The following is a 19,387-nucleotide window of genomic DNA, read 5'->3' on the forward strand; positions in this document are numbered from 1 at the left end:
TTATTCTGGGTCCATGGCCTTTAGCCACTGGAAAGATCAGGATAGGAAGAACTTCTAGGGACCCCAGAGCTTGACCTAGGAGGCAAGAGATGTGATCTGATGAAAACCAGGTAAGATCAGCGATATGCTACAATGAGATGTGACAATGGATTATTATGATACTACCAAAGGTTTTTAAATTTCCTTGTGAAGTTCCTTGTAGAGGAAAAGTTAAGCAGAGAGCAAGGATACTGTAACAAGAGATGCACTGCAGGTTGCCGTCCTTTTAACCTTTCACAATGCATTGAATAAAGGGCTCCTGAATTTGGTCAAGACTCCATGCTGTGGTTTTAGCTACAGGTTAAGAAACCCAGTGTGAACAGTAAGATGCAAAAATGCAGCCTCCCATGATGTATAAAATTTGCTGTTAAAAGATGATTTTAATAACTATGCAAATGGTATCATTACACTGAGCAGGAAGTAGATGACAGTGACCTAGCTTTATTCATGTTAGAAATAATGCACTTTACAACATCATTTTAGTCATAAGGCTGCTGCTTCACTTACCACTTCTGTTGATGTTTCTGCATGTTCAGAAGTAACATGTTCTTGAAGAGATGTCTCCGTACAGCCCATTTTTCCACAATAGGGACAAGTAAAAGACTGTGGCTGCTCTACAGAGAAAGCTTCCCCACCATAGTATAAATCTGAAAAATAAAGTAGAATTGCATTGAGGAATATTAGTCTTTAAACACATAAAAATGTAATAAAGAAAGTGTGGGCCAGGAGCAGTGGTTCCTGCCTGTAATCCCAGCACGTTGGAAGGACAAGGCAGGTGTATCACTTGAGGTCAGAAGTTCGAGACCAGCCTGGCCAACATGGTAAAACCTCGTGTCTACTAAAAATACAAAAATTAGCCAGGCATGGTGGCAGGTGCCTGTAATCTCAGCTGGTCTGGAGGCTGAGCCAGGAGAATTGCTTGAACTTGGAAGGCGGAGGTTGCAGTGAGCCGAGATCGTACCATTGCACTCCAAAAGAAAGTGTGCCTAAAATATTCGACAACCTCACGTGGTCAAGGAATGCTTAGGTACCTATTTACATTTGTAATATCCTGATTCCCATGAGGACTCCATGTTGTTCCTCCAAAATTCCTTCCCCAGATAGCTACTATATATATAGCCTTAAGAGAGAACGAAGCAAACAACTCCATCCTCCTTCACTTATTTGAAACATTGGTCATTTTACATCTGGCTCTAATTTTATCGTAATTTATTTTTTCCTTATCTGTATACACTGTGGCAACACTGATATCAACAGAAAAAATCAGGAGGGTCTACCAAGAAACAAGGACAAATGTGCTCAGAGGGAAAGACAGACAACCATGATCGATACGAGAACTGCCAGATGTAGTTAGCTGTCTATAGAACACACTGCTCTCAGAGCATGGAGGATAATGCTAACTTAAGATACTACCAACAACATTAAAAAGGTTTTTTTTGAGACAAGGTCTTACTCTGTCGCCCAGGCTGGAGCACAGTGGCATGATCACAGCTCACTGCAGACTCAATATCTGGGCTCAAAGGATCCTCCTGCCTCAGCCTCAGACATAACTGAACTACAGGTGTGTGCCATCACACCCGGTTAATTAAAAAAAAATTTTTTTTTGGCAGAGATGGTGTCCCACCATGTTGCCTAGGCTGGTTTTGAACTCCAAGTCCTCCCACCTCCACCTTCCAAAGTGCTGGGACTACAGGCATGAGCCACCACGCCTGGCCTGTCACAAAATATTTCGCCCAACTGGTTTACTGGAAAACTAACCAGTAGTCTGTGGGAATAATTTGTTCACCTCATAAGTTTATCTCAAGGAATAAACCTATTTTTTCCATTAGGTAATTGCTATGGTTTGAATATGGTTTGTCCCCGCCAAAGCTCATGCTGTGGCTTCGTCTCCAATGTGGTGGTGTTGGAAGGTGGTGTCTTTAGGAGATGATAAGGTTGTTAAGAGCTATTAATGCCTTTCTCAGGAGTGAATTCTCGCTCTCTCAGGACTGAATCAGTTCCCTTGAGAGTGAGTTACTTTAAAGTGAGGCTGTCTGTCACTTACAACTGTTTGGTCTCTTTACACATGCCCACTGCCCCTTCTGCTTCTCTGCCATGTTATGACACAACTGAGCCCTCACCTGAAGTCCACCAGATGCAGATGAACCATCTTGGCCCCGTTAGCCTCCAGAATTGTGAGCTAAATAGACCCCTTTCCTTTAGAAATTATCTAATTTCAAGGATTTTCTTATACTAAGAGAAAACAGAGAGACAGAAACATCAAATAAGATGGAAGTATATTCAGTATGTTATGCCACCACAAGGAATTATTTAATTATTTAGCATAAAACAAACACCAAATTTAAGAGAGCTTTTGTAAGAAAAGAAAATGGAAGAAAGTGTTCATTACATGATAGATTTGTTCATATTCACTTTTAGGGAGATTTAAATGATCATAAAAGTTTTAGGTATCATGTATATATTGACCATTTATTAGGTGTACAAGACTTATCAGGTGGATTTGGAGTAAGTGCGGATAAATATATTAAGAAGAATAGAACTTCCTCATCTGATAAAGGGCATCTACCAAAAACTCAGCAAACATCATTTACTGGTGAAAGACTGGATGCTTTCCCCTAAGATCAGAACAAGACAAGTGTGTCCACTCTTGCCACTTCTATTTAGTATTTTACTGGAGGATCTATCCAGAGTAAATGAAAGGTATCCAGACAGGAAGAAATAAAATGATTTTTATTTGCAGATGACATGACCTTGTGTACAGAAAGTCCTAAGGAATCCACTAAAAAAAAACTCTTGGCGCTGGGTGCTGTGGCTCACGCCTATAATCGTAGCACTTTGGGAGGCGAAGCAGGTGAATCACTTCAGGTCAGGAGTCTGAGACCAGCCTGGCCAACTAGGAAAACCCCATCTCTATTAAAAATACAAAAATTAGGCTGGGCGTGGGGGCTCATGTCTGTAATCCCAGCACTTTGGGAGACCAAGGCGGTGGATCACCTGATGTCGGGAGCTCATGACCAGCCTAGCCAACATGGTGAAACCCCGTCTCTACTAAAAATACAAAAATTAGCTGGGCGTGGTGGTGCACACCTGAAGTCTCAGCTACTCAGGAGGCTGAGGCAGGAGAATCACTTGAACCCAGGAGGCGGAGGTTGCAGTGAGCTGAGATCGTGCCACTACACTCCAGCCTGGGGAACAAGAGTAAAACTCTGTCTCAAAATAAAATAAAATAAAAATATAAAAATTAGCCAGACATCGTGGTGCATGCCTGTGGTCTCAGCTACTTAGGAGGCTGAGGCAGGAGAATCGCTTGAATCCAGGAGGCGGAAGTTGCAGTGAGCCGAGATGGCACCACTGCACTCCAGCCTGGGCAACAGAGGGAGACTCCGTCTCAAAGAAAATAAACAAACAAACAAACAAACAAAACCCTCTTGGAACAAATAAAGAGGTTCAGCAGCACTGTGGGATACGAGATCTATAGGAAAAAAATCAATTGTTTGTCTATATGGTTGCAATGACCAATTCAAAAATAAAATTAGAAAACAGCCGAGCATGGTGGCTTATGCCTGTAATCCCAATGCTTTTGGAGGTAGAGGCAGGAACCACTTGAGCCCAGGAGTTTGAGACAAGCCTTTGCAACGTAACAAGGTTTCACCTCTACAAAAAATTAAAACTTCAGTCTGTTGTGGTGGCATGTGCATGTGGTCCCAGCTACTTGGAAGGCTGAGATGGGAAGATCACTGGAGCCTGAGAGATTGAGGCTGCAATGAGCCATGATGGCACCACTGCACTCCAGCCTAGGTGACACAATGAGAACCCATTTCAAAATAAATACATAAGCTAAAAATTCCATTTAAGACAGTAAAAGAATACAGATGCTCCTTGACTTACAATGGGGTTATATCCTAAAACTTGATGAACCTATTTTAAGTTGAAAATGCATTTAATACACCTAACCTACCAAACGTCATAGCTTAGCCTAGTCTACATTAAATGTGCTCAGAACACTCATGTAAGCCTACAGTTGGGCAAAATCACCTAAAATGAAGCCTATTTTATGAATTTATTGAAGACTGCACTGAAAATGAAAACAGCATGGTTGTATGTCTTTAAAGTTCTGTTTCTACTGAACATATATTGCTTTTGCACTACAAGATTAAAAAATCATAAGCTGAACCATCATAAACTGGGGACCATCTATTCTTAGGAATAAATTCAATGGAAGTGCAAAACTCATACTGTGATAACTGCAGAAGTGTGTCAAAAGAAATTAAAGACCTACATAAATGGAAACATATCCCATGTTCATGGATCAGCAGATTTAGTATTATTAAGATGGCAGTACTCTCCAAACTAATCTACAGATTTGACATAATTCCATTCAAAATCCTAGTTGGCTTCTTTGTAGAAACTGACAAGCTGAATCTAAAATACAGAAATGAAAGAGACACAAAATACCCAAAATAATCTTGAAAAGAACAAAGGTGGAAGACTTAGTCTTCTTGATTTCAAAGCTTACTATGAAGCTACAGAAATCAAGACAGTGTAGTACTGGCATAAAGACAGACATATAGGCTTGGCACGGTGGCTCACGCCTGTAATCCCAGCACTTTGGGAGGCTGAGGCGGGCAGATCACGTTGAGCTCAGGAGTTTGACACCAGCCTGGGCAATGTGGCGAAACCCCATTTCCACAAAAAATTAAAAAATCAGCTAGGCGTGGTGGCTTCCACCTGTGATCCCAATTACTTGGAAGGCTGAAGGTGGAGGATTGCCTGAGCCTGGGAAGCAGAGGATGCAGTGAGCCAAGATCACACCACTGCACTCCAGCCTGGGTGACAGAGTGAGACTCTGTGTCAAAATACAGACAAAAACACCAGGCATATAGATCAATGGAATAGACTGAGAGTCTAGAAATAAACCCTCATTTACAGTCAACCTATCTTTAACAAGAGTGCCAAGACATTGCATTAGATAAAGAATAGTCTTTCCAACAAAAGATATTGGGACAACTGAATATTCACATGCAAAAGAATAAAGTTGGCGCTTTACCTCATTCCATATATAAAAATTAATTCTAAATGGGTCATATATCTAAATATAAGAGCTAAAACTATAAAACTCTTAGAAGAACACATAGGTTTAAATCTTCGTGACTTTGAATTAGGCAGTGATTTTCTAGATACAGCACCAAATGCACAACAAATGAAAAAATACATAAATGGGACATTATCAGAATTAGAACTTTTGTGCTTCAAAGCACACCACCAAGAAAGTGAAAACACAACCCACAGAATGGGAGAACATTTTTGCAAATCATCTATCAGATAAAAACACTTATCTATGGAATAAAAAACTATTACAATTCAATAACAAAGACATATTATCCAATTAAAAAATGGGCAAAGGATCTAGGTATTTCTTCACAGTAGATATACAAATGGCCCATAAGCATAAGAAAATATGCTCATAATTTATATTTCAGATAAATATAAATCAAAACCACCTGAGACACTACTTTACACCTACTAGGATGGCCGAAATAAAAAGGACAAAAAGTGTGGGGCTAGGTAAGAAATTATAGCATGAAGCCAGGTGTGGTGGCTCATGTCTGTTATCTCAGCACCCTGGGAGGCCCGCAAGTGGATTACCTGAGATCGAGAGTTCAAGACCAGCCTGGCCAACATGGTGAAACCCTGTCTCTACCAAGAATACAAAAATTTTCTGGGCATGGTGGCAGGCACCTGTAATCCCAGCTACTCAGGAGGCTGAGGCAGGAGAATCGCTTGAACCCAGGAGGTGGAGGTTACAGTAAGCCGAGATGGCGCCATTGCACTTCAGCCTAGGCGAGAAGAGTGAAACTCTGTCTCAAAAAATAAATAAATTAAAAAAGATTATAGCATGAAACATTTATATATTTTCTTACAATGTCTTCTAATCAACTGTGGAAACAACCTTTTTTTTTTTTTTTTTGAGATAGTGTCTTGCTTTATTGCCTAGGCTGGAGTGTAGTGACACAATCAGGGTTCACTGTAGCCTCAACCACGTGGGCTCAAGTGATCCTCCCATCTCAGCCTCCCATGTAGCTAGGACTACAGATGTATGTGTGCCACTACATCCAGCTAATTTATTGTATTTTTGAGGGGTAGGTGCAGAGACAGTTTTCGCCACGTTGCCCAGGCTCGTCTCAAACTCCTGGACTCAAGTGATCTGCCCATCTAAGCCTCCCAAAATGTTGGGATTACAGGTGTGAGCCACCACACCCAGCCAACAATCTGCTTTCTGGTCATTACAAAAGTTATTACTGCCAGGCATGGTGGCTCACATCTATAATCCCAGCACTTTGGGAGGCCAAGGCAGATGGATAACTTGAGGTCAGGAGTTCAAGACCAGCCTGGCCAACAAGGTGAAACTTCACCTCTACTAAAAATACAAAACAATTAGCTGGGCACAGTGGCACACACCTGTAGTCTCAGCTACTCAAGAGGCTGAGGCACGAGAATTGCTTGAACCCAGGAGGCAGATGCTGCAGTGAGCTGAGATCTGGCCACTGTATTTCAGCCTAGGTGACAAAGTGAAACTCTGACTTAAAAAAAAAAAAAAAAAAGGTATTATTTGTGTGTTAATAGCAAGAACAAAAGACAGACCATATTTCTTCTTTACTGAAGCACTCTTCTATTTCATACCTTGTCAGTGGTGTGTATTTCTGAATGGTTTTTTTAAACAAGTAAACTATGATTAAGACGAACAGACAGAATTACTTGGTATATAAAAGTAAGGCTGGGTGCAGTGGCTTATGCCTGTAATCCTAGCACTTTGGAGGCCGAGGCAGGTGGATCATGAGGTTAGGAGTTCAAGACCAGCGTGGCTAACATGGTGAAACCCCGTCTCTATTAAAGATACAAAAAATTAGCCGGGCACGGTGGTGCACGCCTATAATCCCAGCTCCTCGGGAGGCTGAGGCAGGAGAATCGCTTGAACCTGGGAGGTGGACGTTGCAGTGAGCTGAGGTAGGGCCATTGCACTCCAGCCTAGGAGACAGGGCAAGACTCCATCTCAAAAAAAAAAAAAAAAAGCCGGGCATGGTGGCTCACGCCTGTAATCCCAGCACTTTGGGAGTTTGAGGCGGGTGGACAGCCTAAGGCCAGAAGTTCGAGACCGGGTCTGTTCAACATGGTAAAACTCTGTCTCTACTAAAATACAAACAAATCAGCCAGGCGTGGTGGTGTGCGCCTGTAATCCCAGCTACTTGGGTGGCTGAGGCAGGGGAATTGCTTGAACCAGGGAGGTGGAGGTTGCAGTGAGCCAAGGTTGCGCCACTGTATTCCAGCCAGGGTGACAGAGTGAGACTCCATCTCCCAAAAAAAAAAGATAAGATTTATTTCATGTTTGATGAATCTGGGGCCTCATGGTATGCTGCTGGGGAGTTTTAGAATACTTCGCCTTTCCTTCTTCACACGTACATACAATTCTAAATGATGTAATTCATTAAATTTTTAATTACTTACCAAAATCTACCCTTGTTAATATGCACCGCATTGGGTGGTCAGTTGTATGCCTTGTTGTTGTTGCACCACTTTCATAACAAGACGCACAAAGATCGTAATCGTAGCAAATTAAACACTTATATCTGCGACCTCGAAAATTTCCTTTTAAACATGCATCACAGCTGACACCTATAAAAAAAAGAAATATCTTTCGTTACCAGTTATAAAGGCCACTCTTGATTTCATTTTTATGAATGTTTCAGGTGTTCATTTAACCCCACATATCCTTTCCAAAATGACTAGAAATGACTTAGTAAAATGATATGGGAATTTTTAGCCATGTGCTGGATTCATTACTCTGATTTATATACTCCAGATGAAAATAATTTAAAATGACTGATACAGGCTGGGCACGGTGGCTCACGCATGTAATCCCACTACTTTGGCGGGCCAAGGCGGGTGGATCACTTGGGGTCAGAATTCCAAGACCAGCCTTGGTCAACATGTTGAAACCCCGTCTCTACTAAAAATGCAAAAATTAGCTGGGCTTGGTGGCGGGTGCCTGTAATCCCAACTACTTGGGAGGCTGAGGCACAAGAATTGCTTAAACCCAGGAGGTGGGGTTGCAGTGAGCTGAGATCGCGCCACTGCACTCCAGCCTGGGCAACAGAGCAAGACTTTGTCTCCAAAAAAAAAAAAAAACCAAAACCAAAACCAAAACTAAAAGCAAACAAAAAACCACTTAAAATTAAATAAAGTAAAATGACTGACACAATGTAATCACCCTTTTCCCCCCTTAAAAAATGCCTTGATATAGGCCAGGCATGGTGGCTCAGGCCTGTAATCCCAGGACTTTGGGAGGCCGAGGTGGGCGGATCATGAGGTCAGGAGATGGAGACCATCCTGGATAACATGGTGAAACACCGTCTCTACTAAAAAAAAAAAAAATACAAAAAATTAGCCGGGCTTGGTGGCAAACACCTGTAATCCTAGCTACTCCAGAGGTTGAGGGAGGAGAATCGCTTGAACCCAGGAGGTGGAGGTTGCAGTGAGCCGAGACCAAGCCACTGCACTCCAGCCTGGGCAACAGAGTGAGACTCCATCTCAAAAAAAAAAAAATTTGATAAGCCAGCAAGAAGGTAAAAACCAAGATGAAGAGGGACTGGTGACTGACTGGAAGCACTAAAGAGGGCTTTTCACAATGAGGGTATTTGCCAAAGCAGGTAAAAATCTAAGTTTAAGTTCTACAGCATTATAGGACAAAGGCCTACTAAAGGTGGGATAATTAACAGAAGATTCCTCATAAAACCAAGATCCTAATATACTCTCACAATGCATGGGTGGGCTAGAAATCCTCCCTAGGGGATTACAAAAATTACCCTAGTGAAAGCCCCCAGCCCTGGGGGCACAAAATAACAACAAAAAGCCATAACCACAAACCAGTCCTCATGGGTTTATAGCCCAAATTCTATCAAATGGTTCCAAAGACCTTGGGAAGAATTTTAAGTGGTCTTAAATTAGAATTGACAGCAAGCATCTGGCATATATTAACATCCAAGGAATAAGTTCATAATTTAAATCATAAAATACAGAAAAGCAAAGCACCATCAGAAAGAACTAACAGGAGCAGCAGAATCAGTCCCGAGTTCGTATCAGAACTGGATATCAAATAATTCTTAACCTGTTAAAAGAAATAACCGGGTGTTGTGCCTAACACCTGTAATCCCAAGCACTTTGGCAAGGCAAGGCAGAGGGATGGCTTGAGGCCAGGAGTTCAAGACCAGCCTGGGCAACATAGAGAGATCCTGTCTACAAAAACATTTAAAAATTAGCTGGGCATTGTGGCCTGTGCCTGCAGCCCTAGCGACCAGAAGCTGGAGGAACGGGAGAATGGGGAGTCACAGTTTAGCGGGTAGGGAGTTTTGAAGTCTGGGATAATGGAATAATTCTGGAGATGGACAGTAGTGATGGTTCCAAGAATGTGAATATACTTAATGCTACTGAATTGTACACCTAAAAGGGCTTAAAATGAATTTTATGCTATGTATATTTTACTGTAATAAAAAAATATGCCATTTGCAACAGCATTTTAAAAAAGTGCCTCTGAAAAAATCTAACCAAAGATAGGTAGCCTTTTATGAAGCAAATGAGTAAAAATGTATTCAAAGACACTAAAGGACTTTAAAAAATACAGATACCAACTTCATGGACTGGAAGGTTCATAATAAAATGTCAACTGCTTTGTAGATTCAATACAATTATAACTAAAATTTAAAAAGAATTTTTTTGTGGGACATGGTAAGCTGACTCAAACGCTGATGGACAGTCAAGATGCTCCCAAGAAAAACGAGATAGAGGGACTTGTTTTATATATATATATAGAGCTACACTAATAAATAATAAGTAATACAATAACAAATTATAAAGCTATAATAACTATAATAAGAAGGAATGGCACCAGCATAGAGACAAACTGGCCTATGGAATAGAATGGAAAGCCCAGAAGCAGAGGTTGAAATCTGTTTTACCACAGCAAGGTCACTAAAGAACACTGAGAAAAGAAGGGAGTGGACAATAAATAGTGCTGAACAGGTGATTATCTACATGTGGGGAAAACAGAATTAGATCTCTTCGCCATATCCCGTACACACAAAAAATCAATTCCACATGGTTTAAAGACAGATTCAAAAGAACAATGAAAAATATCTCTAGAAGACCATATACAGTATTTTTATCAGCCTAAAGTAGAAAACAATTTCTTAAATCTTTCTTTCTCTTTCTCAAACACACACACACACAGTCCAAATCAAAAAGTAAGAGATAAATCCAACTATGTTAAGAGTTTGTCTTGGTCTTTTAACAGCCTACACTGATTGGAAATACAAGGCTCAGAAACTGGTGATATGTACAGTACACATGACAGACAAAAGTTTGGTATTCAGAATGCATTCTGAACTCTTACATATCAGTAAGTAAATGATGAATGCTCAATAGAAAAATGGAGAAACCTGTCAAAGGGCACTCAAAGAACAACAAACATAAATGGCCAGTAAACATATGAAAAGACGCTCAGTCTCATTAGTCATCAAAGAAGTGCATGATTAACATCTGTGAGCTAGCATTTTACATTTACCAAACTGGTAAGAAACTATAAGTTTCATGATGTCAAGTGTTAATGAAGATAAAGGGCAGCAGAAGTGCTTATACCCTGCTGGTGGGAGTGTACGTCAGCACAACCACTTTGAAAAATTTGTTCATATTTTAGTCAAGTTAAACACATATACCTCCTATGATACCGTAATTTCACTCTTTTTTTTTTTTTTTTTTTTTTTTTGGAGACGGAGTCTCGCTCTGTCGCCCAGGCTGGAGTGCAGTGGCCGGATCTCAGCTCACTGCAAGCTCCGCCTCCCGGGTCTACGCCATTCTCCTGCCTCAGCCTCCCGAGTAGCTGGGACTACAGGCACCTGCCACCTCGCCCGGCTAGTTTTTTGTATTTTTTAGTAGAGACGGGGTTTCACTGTGTTAGCCAGGATGGTCTCGATCTCCTGACCTCGTGATCCGCCCGTCTCGGCCTCCCAAAGTGCTGGGATTACAGGCTTGAGCCACCGCGCCCGATCATTTCACTCTTAAATACGTTCCCAGGGGGAATCTTTTGTCTGTGTGCCCCTAGAGAATGTAGAAGAATGTTGACGGCAGTTTTTGTAACTGAATTTTAAAAAGGCGACTCAGGGACCGGGCGTGGTGGCTCATGCCTGTAATCCCAGCACTTCGGGAGGCCAAGCGGGCGGATCATGAGGTCAGGAGATCGAGACCATCCTGGCTAACATGGTGAAACCTCGTTTCTACTAAAAATACGAAGAAAAATTAGCTGGGCATGGTGGCGGGCGCCTGTAGTCCCAGCTACTCGGGAGGCTGAGGCAGGAGAATGGCGGGAACCCGGGAGGCGGAGCTTGCAGTGAGCCGAGATCACGCCACTGCACTCCAGCCTGAGCAAAAAGTGCGAGACTCCGTCTCAAAAAAAAAAAAAAAAAAAAGACTATTCAGACTCAAAAGCTCAACAGTTCAATATGCACAGAATGAATTGGAAAAAGAATGAATCAAAGCAACAGGTAAGAACATCTGCCTCAGATGAATGAAAAAAAAGTCTCAAAGAATACATATAGTATAAAGTTGAAAACCAGTATCTAGTTTAGGAAATCAAACATGTAGTAAAACTATAAAAGGAAAATGAGGGAATGATAAAATTTTGGTCAGTGGTTCCCTCTGGGGGTTAAGGGGATGAGGAGATGAGTGTGTGAAGCTTTTAGGGATCTTGAAATGTAACATTTTTACATCTGGCCAAGAGGATCTGTAGTACCATTCTTCTCCTTTGCATTTATTTTATGAAAATTCTCATATATCCAACCAATATTTTATTTTTAAAAGTTCTTTCCTTCCTTCCAAACAAACAAAAAAACAAAAAACAAAAACATAAAGCAAAGCTGGAATTGTTTACAGCAACCTTTGGGCTGTCAGTTCAAGGTGGAAAACGGGAAAACTAACATAGTTTTGGCAGACTGTAGATTTTTTTTTGAGACAAGGTCTCACTGTCACCCTGCCTGGAATGCAGTTGCATAATCTCGGCTCACTACAGCCTCGACCTCCTGGGTTTAAGCAATCCTTCTACCTCAGCCTCCTGAGTAGCTGAGACCACTGGTGTGTGCCACCATGCCCGCATAATTTTTGTCAGGATGGTCTCGAACTCCTGGACTCAAGCAATCTGCCTGTGTCAGCCTCCCAAAGTATTAGGATTACAGGCATGAGCCACTGAGACTGGCCTAGGTTGTAGATTCTTAATGTTTGTTGAATGTTTTTATTAAAAAACAAAAAACACCAAAAAAAAAAAAAAAAATCAGGCCAGGCACAGTGGATCACGTCTGTAATCCCAGCACTTTGGGAGGCTGAGACAGGCAGATCACAAGGTCAGGAGTTCAAGACCAGCCTGGCCAACATGGTGAAACCCCATCTCTACTAAAAATACAAAAATTAGCCGGGCGTGGTGGCAGCCACATCCCAGCTACTCGGGAGGCTGAGGCAGGAGAATTGCTTGAATCTGGGAGGCAGAGGTTGCAGTGAGCCGAGATCGCACCGTCGCACTCCAGCCTGGGGCACAAGAGCGAGACTTCTCCTAAAAAAAAAAAAACAAAAGCAACCACCAAAAAAAACCAAAACAAAAGGCCAGGGGCGGTGTCTCAAGCCTGTAGTCCCAGCACTTTGGTAGGCCGAGATGGGCAGATCACGAGGTCAGGAGATCAAGACCATCCTGGCCAACACGGTGAAACCCCGTCTCTACTAAAAAATACAAAAAACTAGCCGGGCATGGTGGCGGGCGCCTGTAGTCCCAGCTACTCAGGAGGCTGAGGCAGGAGAATGGCGGGAACCCGGGAGGCGGAGCTTGCAGTGAGCCGAGATCCGGCCACTGCACTCCAGTCTGGGTGACAGAGCAAGACTCCGTCTCAAAAAACAAACAAACAAACAAACAAACAAACAAACAAAAAACCGAAACAAAAAAAATGGAATTCCCTGTTATTACTTAGCCATTAACAATAACCACTTAGACAAATCACTTAATGTTCTCTGCTCAATCTTTCTTCATCTATGAAGTTTGCTACGAGAATCAAATGAGGATTAAAATATATGAAAGTCCTAAATTCTAAAGTGGTAATATTAACTTATTCAGATGCAGTAAGATTTTTTTTTTTTGAGACAGAGTCTCGCTCTGTCGCCCAGGCTGGAGTACAGTGGCACGATCTCGGCTCACTGCAAGCTCCACCTCCCGGGTTCACGCCATTCTCCTGCCTCAGCCTCCCGAGTAGCTGGGACTACAGGCACCTGCCACCTCGCCCGGCTAATTTTTGTACTTTTAGTAGAGAGAGGGTTTCATCACATTGGCCAGGATGTTCTTGATCTCCTGACCTCGTGATCCACCCACTTCGGCCTCCCAAAGTGCTGGGATTACAGGTGTGAGCTATAAGATGATTTTATTACTTTCCTAGAATACAATTTGATCTCAGTACTATACAAAACCTTGTAAATTAGTTTTCAAAATATCCTTCGAGATCCTTGATCTCAAAAGCTTCAGTGAGACTCCCTGATCAACTTACAATGGTAGCCAAATGATGGCATCATGGTGGCAATTTTTCAGCAAATTCAACAAATATTGATTATCTAATATGTAATATGTTTTAGATGCTGAGGATATAGCAATGAACAAAACAAAGCCCTGCCCCCAAGAAACTAACATTTAGTGCGTGAAGACAAGCATAAAAATAAAAGTTGGCTAAGTGTGGTGGTGCGTGCCTGTAGACCCAGCTTCTCAGGAGGCTGAGGTGGGAGAATTGCTTCAGCCCAGGAGGTCGAGGCTGCTGTGAGCTATGATCGTGCAACTGCACTCTAGCCTGCAGACAGAGTAAACCCTGACTCCAAAAAAAGAAAAAATGTTGCAGAACATGGTGGAAGTAAGTGCTATGGAGAAACATAAACCAGTGAAGGACAGCGTGGGCAAAGAAAGTATTACTAAAAAAGATACTTGAGCAAAGAGAGGGAATACTTAAAAATTTGCTTATTCAAAATAGCTTCCAGGCCAGGCGCAGCAGCTCAGGCCTGTCATCAATACCAACACTTTGGGAAACCAAGGCGGGCAGATTGTTTGAGTGCAGGAGTTTGAGACCAGCCTGGGAGACATGGAGAAACCCCGTCTCTACAAAAAACATACAAAAATTAGCCAGGTGTGGTGGTGAGCGCCTGTAGTCCCTACTACTCAGACTGAGGTAGGAGGATCACTTGAGCCTAGGAGGTTGAGGCTGCAGTGAGTGGAGATTGTGCCACTGCGCTCCAGCCTGGGTGCCAGAGTGAGACCCTATCTCAAACAAAAACAAAATAGCTTTCATGCATGATGATGCTTTAAGCACAACACTGAAAATAATGAATGCGGTGGGGGGGGGGGAATACCTATGATACCTATTTAGGTTCACAAATGAAAGTTTAATATGATGGTATGATGGTATAATAATATTGACAAACAATTGTACTGTGAATTTAGGTGCCAGGAAGGTAAACCCAGCTCTGAACTTTTTGGTGTGTAGCCTGACATTATTCTGTAGGCCTGCCTTCTCTTTCTAGGTGGGGATGCCTCCTGGCAAGTATAGATGAACAAAGCTTAAGGCAACTGTGCATGGTGATATTGATAAACACTGTATCTTTCAGTAAAAAGATGCTGATACTTATCCCTTGCTCACTCTACTCTTGCGATTTAATTCAAAGCTACCTAAATGGTTCACATAAGGGATAGGGGGTGGTAGCCTCAGGCTTCACTTAAACCCAGCTAGAGTTCCGTAACTGTAAGCCCTTTAAAAAGGAAACAGGGTTTGTTTGTTTAAATTTACTGTCTATTTGCGATGAAATCATTTCTGTAATATATATTGTTTAGCTTCTCAAATACTGAAAGGCCTTTTATGATTCAAGATCAGTATTTCAAATACAGATACATCATACATATTTATAAAATATTTAAGTCAAACTTTAGGTAAGTTTACAGCAGGGTTTCTTACAACATAAGATTCACTTTATTAATAATCTCTGTGGCGGCCGGGCGCGGTGGCTCAAGTCTGTAATCCCAGCACTTTGGGAGGCTGAGACGGGGGGATCATGAGGTCAGGAGATAGAGACCATCCTGGCTAACACGGTGAAACCCCGTCTCTACTAAAAAAAAAAAAAAATACAAAAAACTAGCTGGGCGAGGTGGCGGGTGCCTGTAGTCCCAGCTACTCGGGAGGCTGAAGCAGGAGAATGGCATGAACCCGGGAGGCGGAGCTTGCAGTGAGCTGAGATCCGGCCACTGCACTCCAGCCTGGGTGACAGAGCCAGACTCTGTCTCAAAAAAAAAAAAAAAATCTCTGTGGCAGGCATGCTGCAGAGGGTTTTTTGGTGATTAGCATACTATGAATAAGAAGTTGAGGTAAGTAAAAATGTTTTATAGCATACAGTTTTTCCATATAGTCTGCTATCATCCTTTCTCATTGTTTTGTGTACGAAAACTCTGTCCTTTAATTCCTTCTGTTGTCATAAACTTGTTGAAGTTACTATTTAATTTGATAGAACATTCCATACCACCTAAGTCTCTAAATAAAAGTATACAAGCACAGACTTTTTCAGTTTCTCAATAGTAGCCCATTGTCCGCCTTAGAATGACTCTCACTCAATACAGAGGACCTCCTAAGTATATCTGTCAGAATTTGTATCATTTTATGACACAGATGAACAAAACCTGCTCCGCTACTGTCAACTACAGGTAAGCGAACGTTCCTATGGGAGGAAATAAGCTAGCTCTTTGCTGCAGTCCCTTGGTTAACAATAGTGATTCTACCTGGTATCAGGAAGTCGGAGAAATCTGAAACAGAACAGATACATGGCATAGGTAAAACTATCCATTCCTTCACAGGAAGAATGAAGTTGCTTCTGATGAGGTATCAGTACACTGTATTTAAGATATTAAAAACTCAAAGTTCTGGCTGGACGTGGTGGCTCACGCCTGTAATCCCAGAACTTTGGGAGGCCGAGGCGGGTGGATCACCTGAGGTCAGGAGTTCAAGACCAGCCTGGTCAACATGATGAAACCCCATCTCTACTAAAAATACAAAAATTAGCTGGGAGGTGGAGGCTGCAGTGAGCCAAGATCACACCACTGCACTCTGGCCTGGGCGACAGAGCAAGACTCCGTTTTTAAAAAAAATCAAATCAAAGTTCTGAAAAGTATTATAACAGAAACAAGAGTTCAAATATTGTAAAATAATGTCTTGAGAGGCAAAGCTGAATAACCACTAGTTGTCTAGATAGCACTGATATCCATTACATTAAAAAACATTTAGGTTTCATTTACCTTACACTACACATATTCTGCAAAAACTGAGTTAACCAAATAATAACATGTGCAACCCATTACTGCATAATCTAGCTTAGTCACGGCTGGGCACGGGGGCTCACGCCTGTAATCCCAGGGCTTTGGGAGGCCGAGGAGGGCAGATCACCTGAGGTCAGGAGTTCCTGACCAGCCTGGCCAACCCAGCGAAACCCCATCTCTGCTAAATATACAAAAATTAGCCGGGCCTGGTGGTGCGTGCCTGTAATCCCAGGTACTCGGGAGGCTGAGGAAAAAGAATCATTTGAACCCGGGAGGCAGAGGTTGCAGTGAGCTGAGATTGTGCCACTGCACTCCAGCCTGGTAACAGAGCGGCACTCCGTCTCCAAAAAAAAAAAAAAAAATCTAGCTTAGTCATACTGTGTCATAAAGAAGTTGAGAAATCACTAGTTTGTAAAATGGTAACTTGGACAAGCTACATTATAAGGTTAAGGTGTTATATTTGTGATCCCCCATCCTTTCTCATTGTTTTGTATATTTAGAAGTTCTGGAAAACAAACGAAAGCTATGAACTAAAATTTTAAGGAGAAAAGGATGCCTTCTAGTGGGAACACTTTTTTTTTTTTTTTTTTTTTTTTTTTTTTTTTTTTTGAGAGGGAGTCTCCCTCTGTCGCCCAGGCTGGAGTGCAGTGGCCCAATCTCAGTTCACTGCAAGCTCCGCCTCCCGGGTTTATGCCATTCTCCTGCCTCAGCCTCCGGAGTAGCTGGGACTACAGGCGCTCGACACCTCGCCCAGTTAGTTTTTTTTTTTTAATATATTTTTTAGTAGAGACAGGGTTTCACCGTGTTAGCCAGGATGGTCTCGATCTCTGGACCTCGGGATTGGCCCGTCTCGGCCTCCCAAAGTGCTGGGATTACAGGCTTGAGCCACCGCGCCCTGCCTGGGAACACATTTTTAAAAAGCCACTGAAATAATATGTAGTCTTTTCTTTCTTATTTAAAAGAAAAAAAAAGGTTTCTAATATTCGTTTACAGCTTTTTAAAGGAGAAAAATCTCAGGTTGGTATACCTTTTACTTTTTAATAAAATTAGTTTTTAGCTAAGGAATAGAGAGTTGATGGGAAAGAAAAGGTCAACAAAGGGCAAGTTACCTTCAAGAAACACAGGGAAAAAAGAATACAACAGGAAGTCGACCTCATCTGGAATTTGAAGGCCTTGGATTACACAGTACTTGCCATTGACAGCCAATTTTGACTTCTAGCTACCACGTGATGGGGCGGGGGTGGTGGAGAGAGGGAAGGCCTCTTTTCTACTTCTGTGAAATGTCTGTGTATTGTCTTTTCAAGGCCCATGCATCTCTCCAAGTGTGACTTTTTGAAAAAAGGGTATGTATCATATAGGCTGTACCATTTTGACACTGAGAACTGCACAAAGAACAATACTATTAAATGATAGACCATCTCCAAGAAGAGACTCTGCATTTAAGCAGTTGAAAAATTGTGCAACCCTTAGAAGAGGATCTCAGATGAACACAAAACCAAGTAAAAAAGATGAACTTGGCTGGGCACAGTGGCTCATGCCTGTAATCTCAGCACTTTGGGAGGCTGAGGTGGGAGGATCACGTAAGGTCAGGAGTTCGAGACCAGCCTGGCCAACATTGTGAAACCCCGTCTCTACTAAAGATACAAAAATTAGCTGGGTGTAGTGGCGGGTGCCTGTAATCCCAGTTACTTGGGAGGCTGAGGCAGGAGAATTCCTTGAACCCGGGAGGTGGAGGTTGCAGTGAGCCAAAATTGTGCCAGTGTGCTCCAGCCTGGGTGAAAGAGTAAGACTCTGTCTCAAAAAAAAAAAAAAAAAAAAAAAAAGACAAACTATAGTATAAGTAACTCAATTAAAAGTAGAAGTAACCAGAATTATTTTGCTTAAAGAAAATGGTCAAAGGATACTTCCAGATGTGAAACTGCTGGAGGAAGGAAATCTAAGACAAAGTTTATAATGCTTCATAAACTGGGAGCCTACGTCAAGAATGGAGAGTTTTTTCATCTTCTACTTAAGAATCACAGAGGAAATATAAATCATCCCTTGCCAAAACAAAAAGAAACTCTCCGATTTGTCTGTGTGTTTTTTTTTAAGAGCTTTCCTTAGTTATTTTTAGAAATAGGAAGAGAATAAAAAGGTATATTAAACATACATATAACTCTATATATGCGTATTTTTTAAAACCTATGCCCTGTGTTTAAGGGACAGACTCAAGAGGAGAAATGGGGTATTGAGACCCATTCAAACAGACTCTTCAAGAGTAAACCTATAGCTAAAGAGATTCCACAGCAGAGAAAGAGAAATGAAAAACGGGGAGAGGATGATCCAGAAGCAAGATCCAGAAGAAAGAGAACCAGGAAGCTCAGTAAGTAGGTTTTGCCATGTGTACTCCTCACACAGTAGTCTTAATTGAATGAACTATATGTTCATTCAGCATTTAAAACATTTAAAACAACCCTTTCTTACTGGAAATTGGCTTTTCTACTTTTTTTTTTTCCAGGTGGAATTCTGCGAGTTCTGTGATACGTAACAACAAGGAGAATCCACCCATCCTTTCATTATTTATTATCTATTATATGCCAAGATACAGCAGTGAACAAAAATATTTGCTGAGGATACAACAGTGTATAAAAATTCTTGCCACACGGAGTTCCTTCTAGTGGTTTAATAGCAAGTTCCTTCACTTTTAATTATGTACCTAATGACTTACATATATTACTTTGCCAATCTTCACAAAGTCGTGAGGTAGGTGGAAAGTGATAAAACTTCTTTTGTGGCTATAGCTGATTTAAAGCTGGTTCAAATCTGCCCAACAAAGTGAATAGAAACATGGGTGAAATACTGTATTTAAAGAGTTCTTTATGAACTTTGTGAAAGACAGAAGATTAATTCATTTCTAAAAGTTTTCAGTATAGAGGAACTTGGTCCTCT

General features: G+C 41.7%; 1 protein-coding gene and 1 long non-coding RNA gene across 2 annotated transcripts in view; one reads left to right on the forward strand and one right to left on the reverse strand.

Moving 5' to 3' along the window:
- Positions 1-10,159, reverse strand: part of LOC139359390 (E3 ubiquitin-protein ligase KCMF1-like) — a 30,003-nt gene extending 19,844 nt beyond the window's left edge. Inside the window, 3 exon segments of the mRNA XM_071082030.1 lie at positions 547-686; positions 7,543-7,710; positions 10,126-10,159. Of these exon segments, the coding sequence (XP_070938131.1) occupies positions 547-686; positions 7,543-7,710; positions 10,126-10,159 (342 nt within the window).
- Positions 10,160-11,268: 1,109 nt separating this feature from the next.
- Positions 11,269-19,237, forward strand: LOC139359361 (uncharacterized). The gene is made up of 3 exons (XR_011615279.1): positions 11,269-11,630; positions 18,659-18,821; positions 18,957-19,237. It is a non-coding gene; the product is annotated as an uncharacterized lncRNA (long non-coding RNA).
- Positions 19,238-19,387: the final 150 nt, after the last annotated feature.

The sequence above is a fragment of the Macaca nemestrina genome, chromosome 17, assembly GCF_043159975.1.
Source record: "Macaca nemestrina isolate mMacNem1 chromosome 17, mMacNem.hap1, whole genome shotgun sequence".
Classification (NCBI taxonomy): domain Eukaryota; kingdom Metazoa; phylum Chordata; class Mammalia; order Primates; family Cercopithecidae; genus Macaca; species Macaca nemestrina.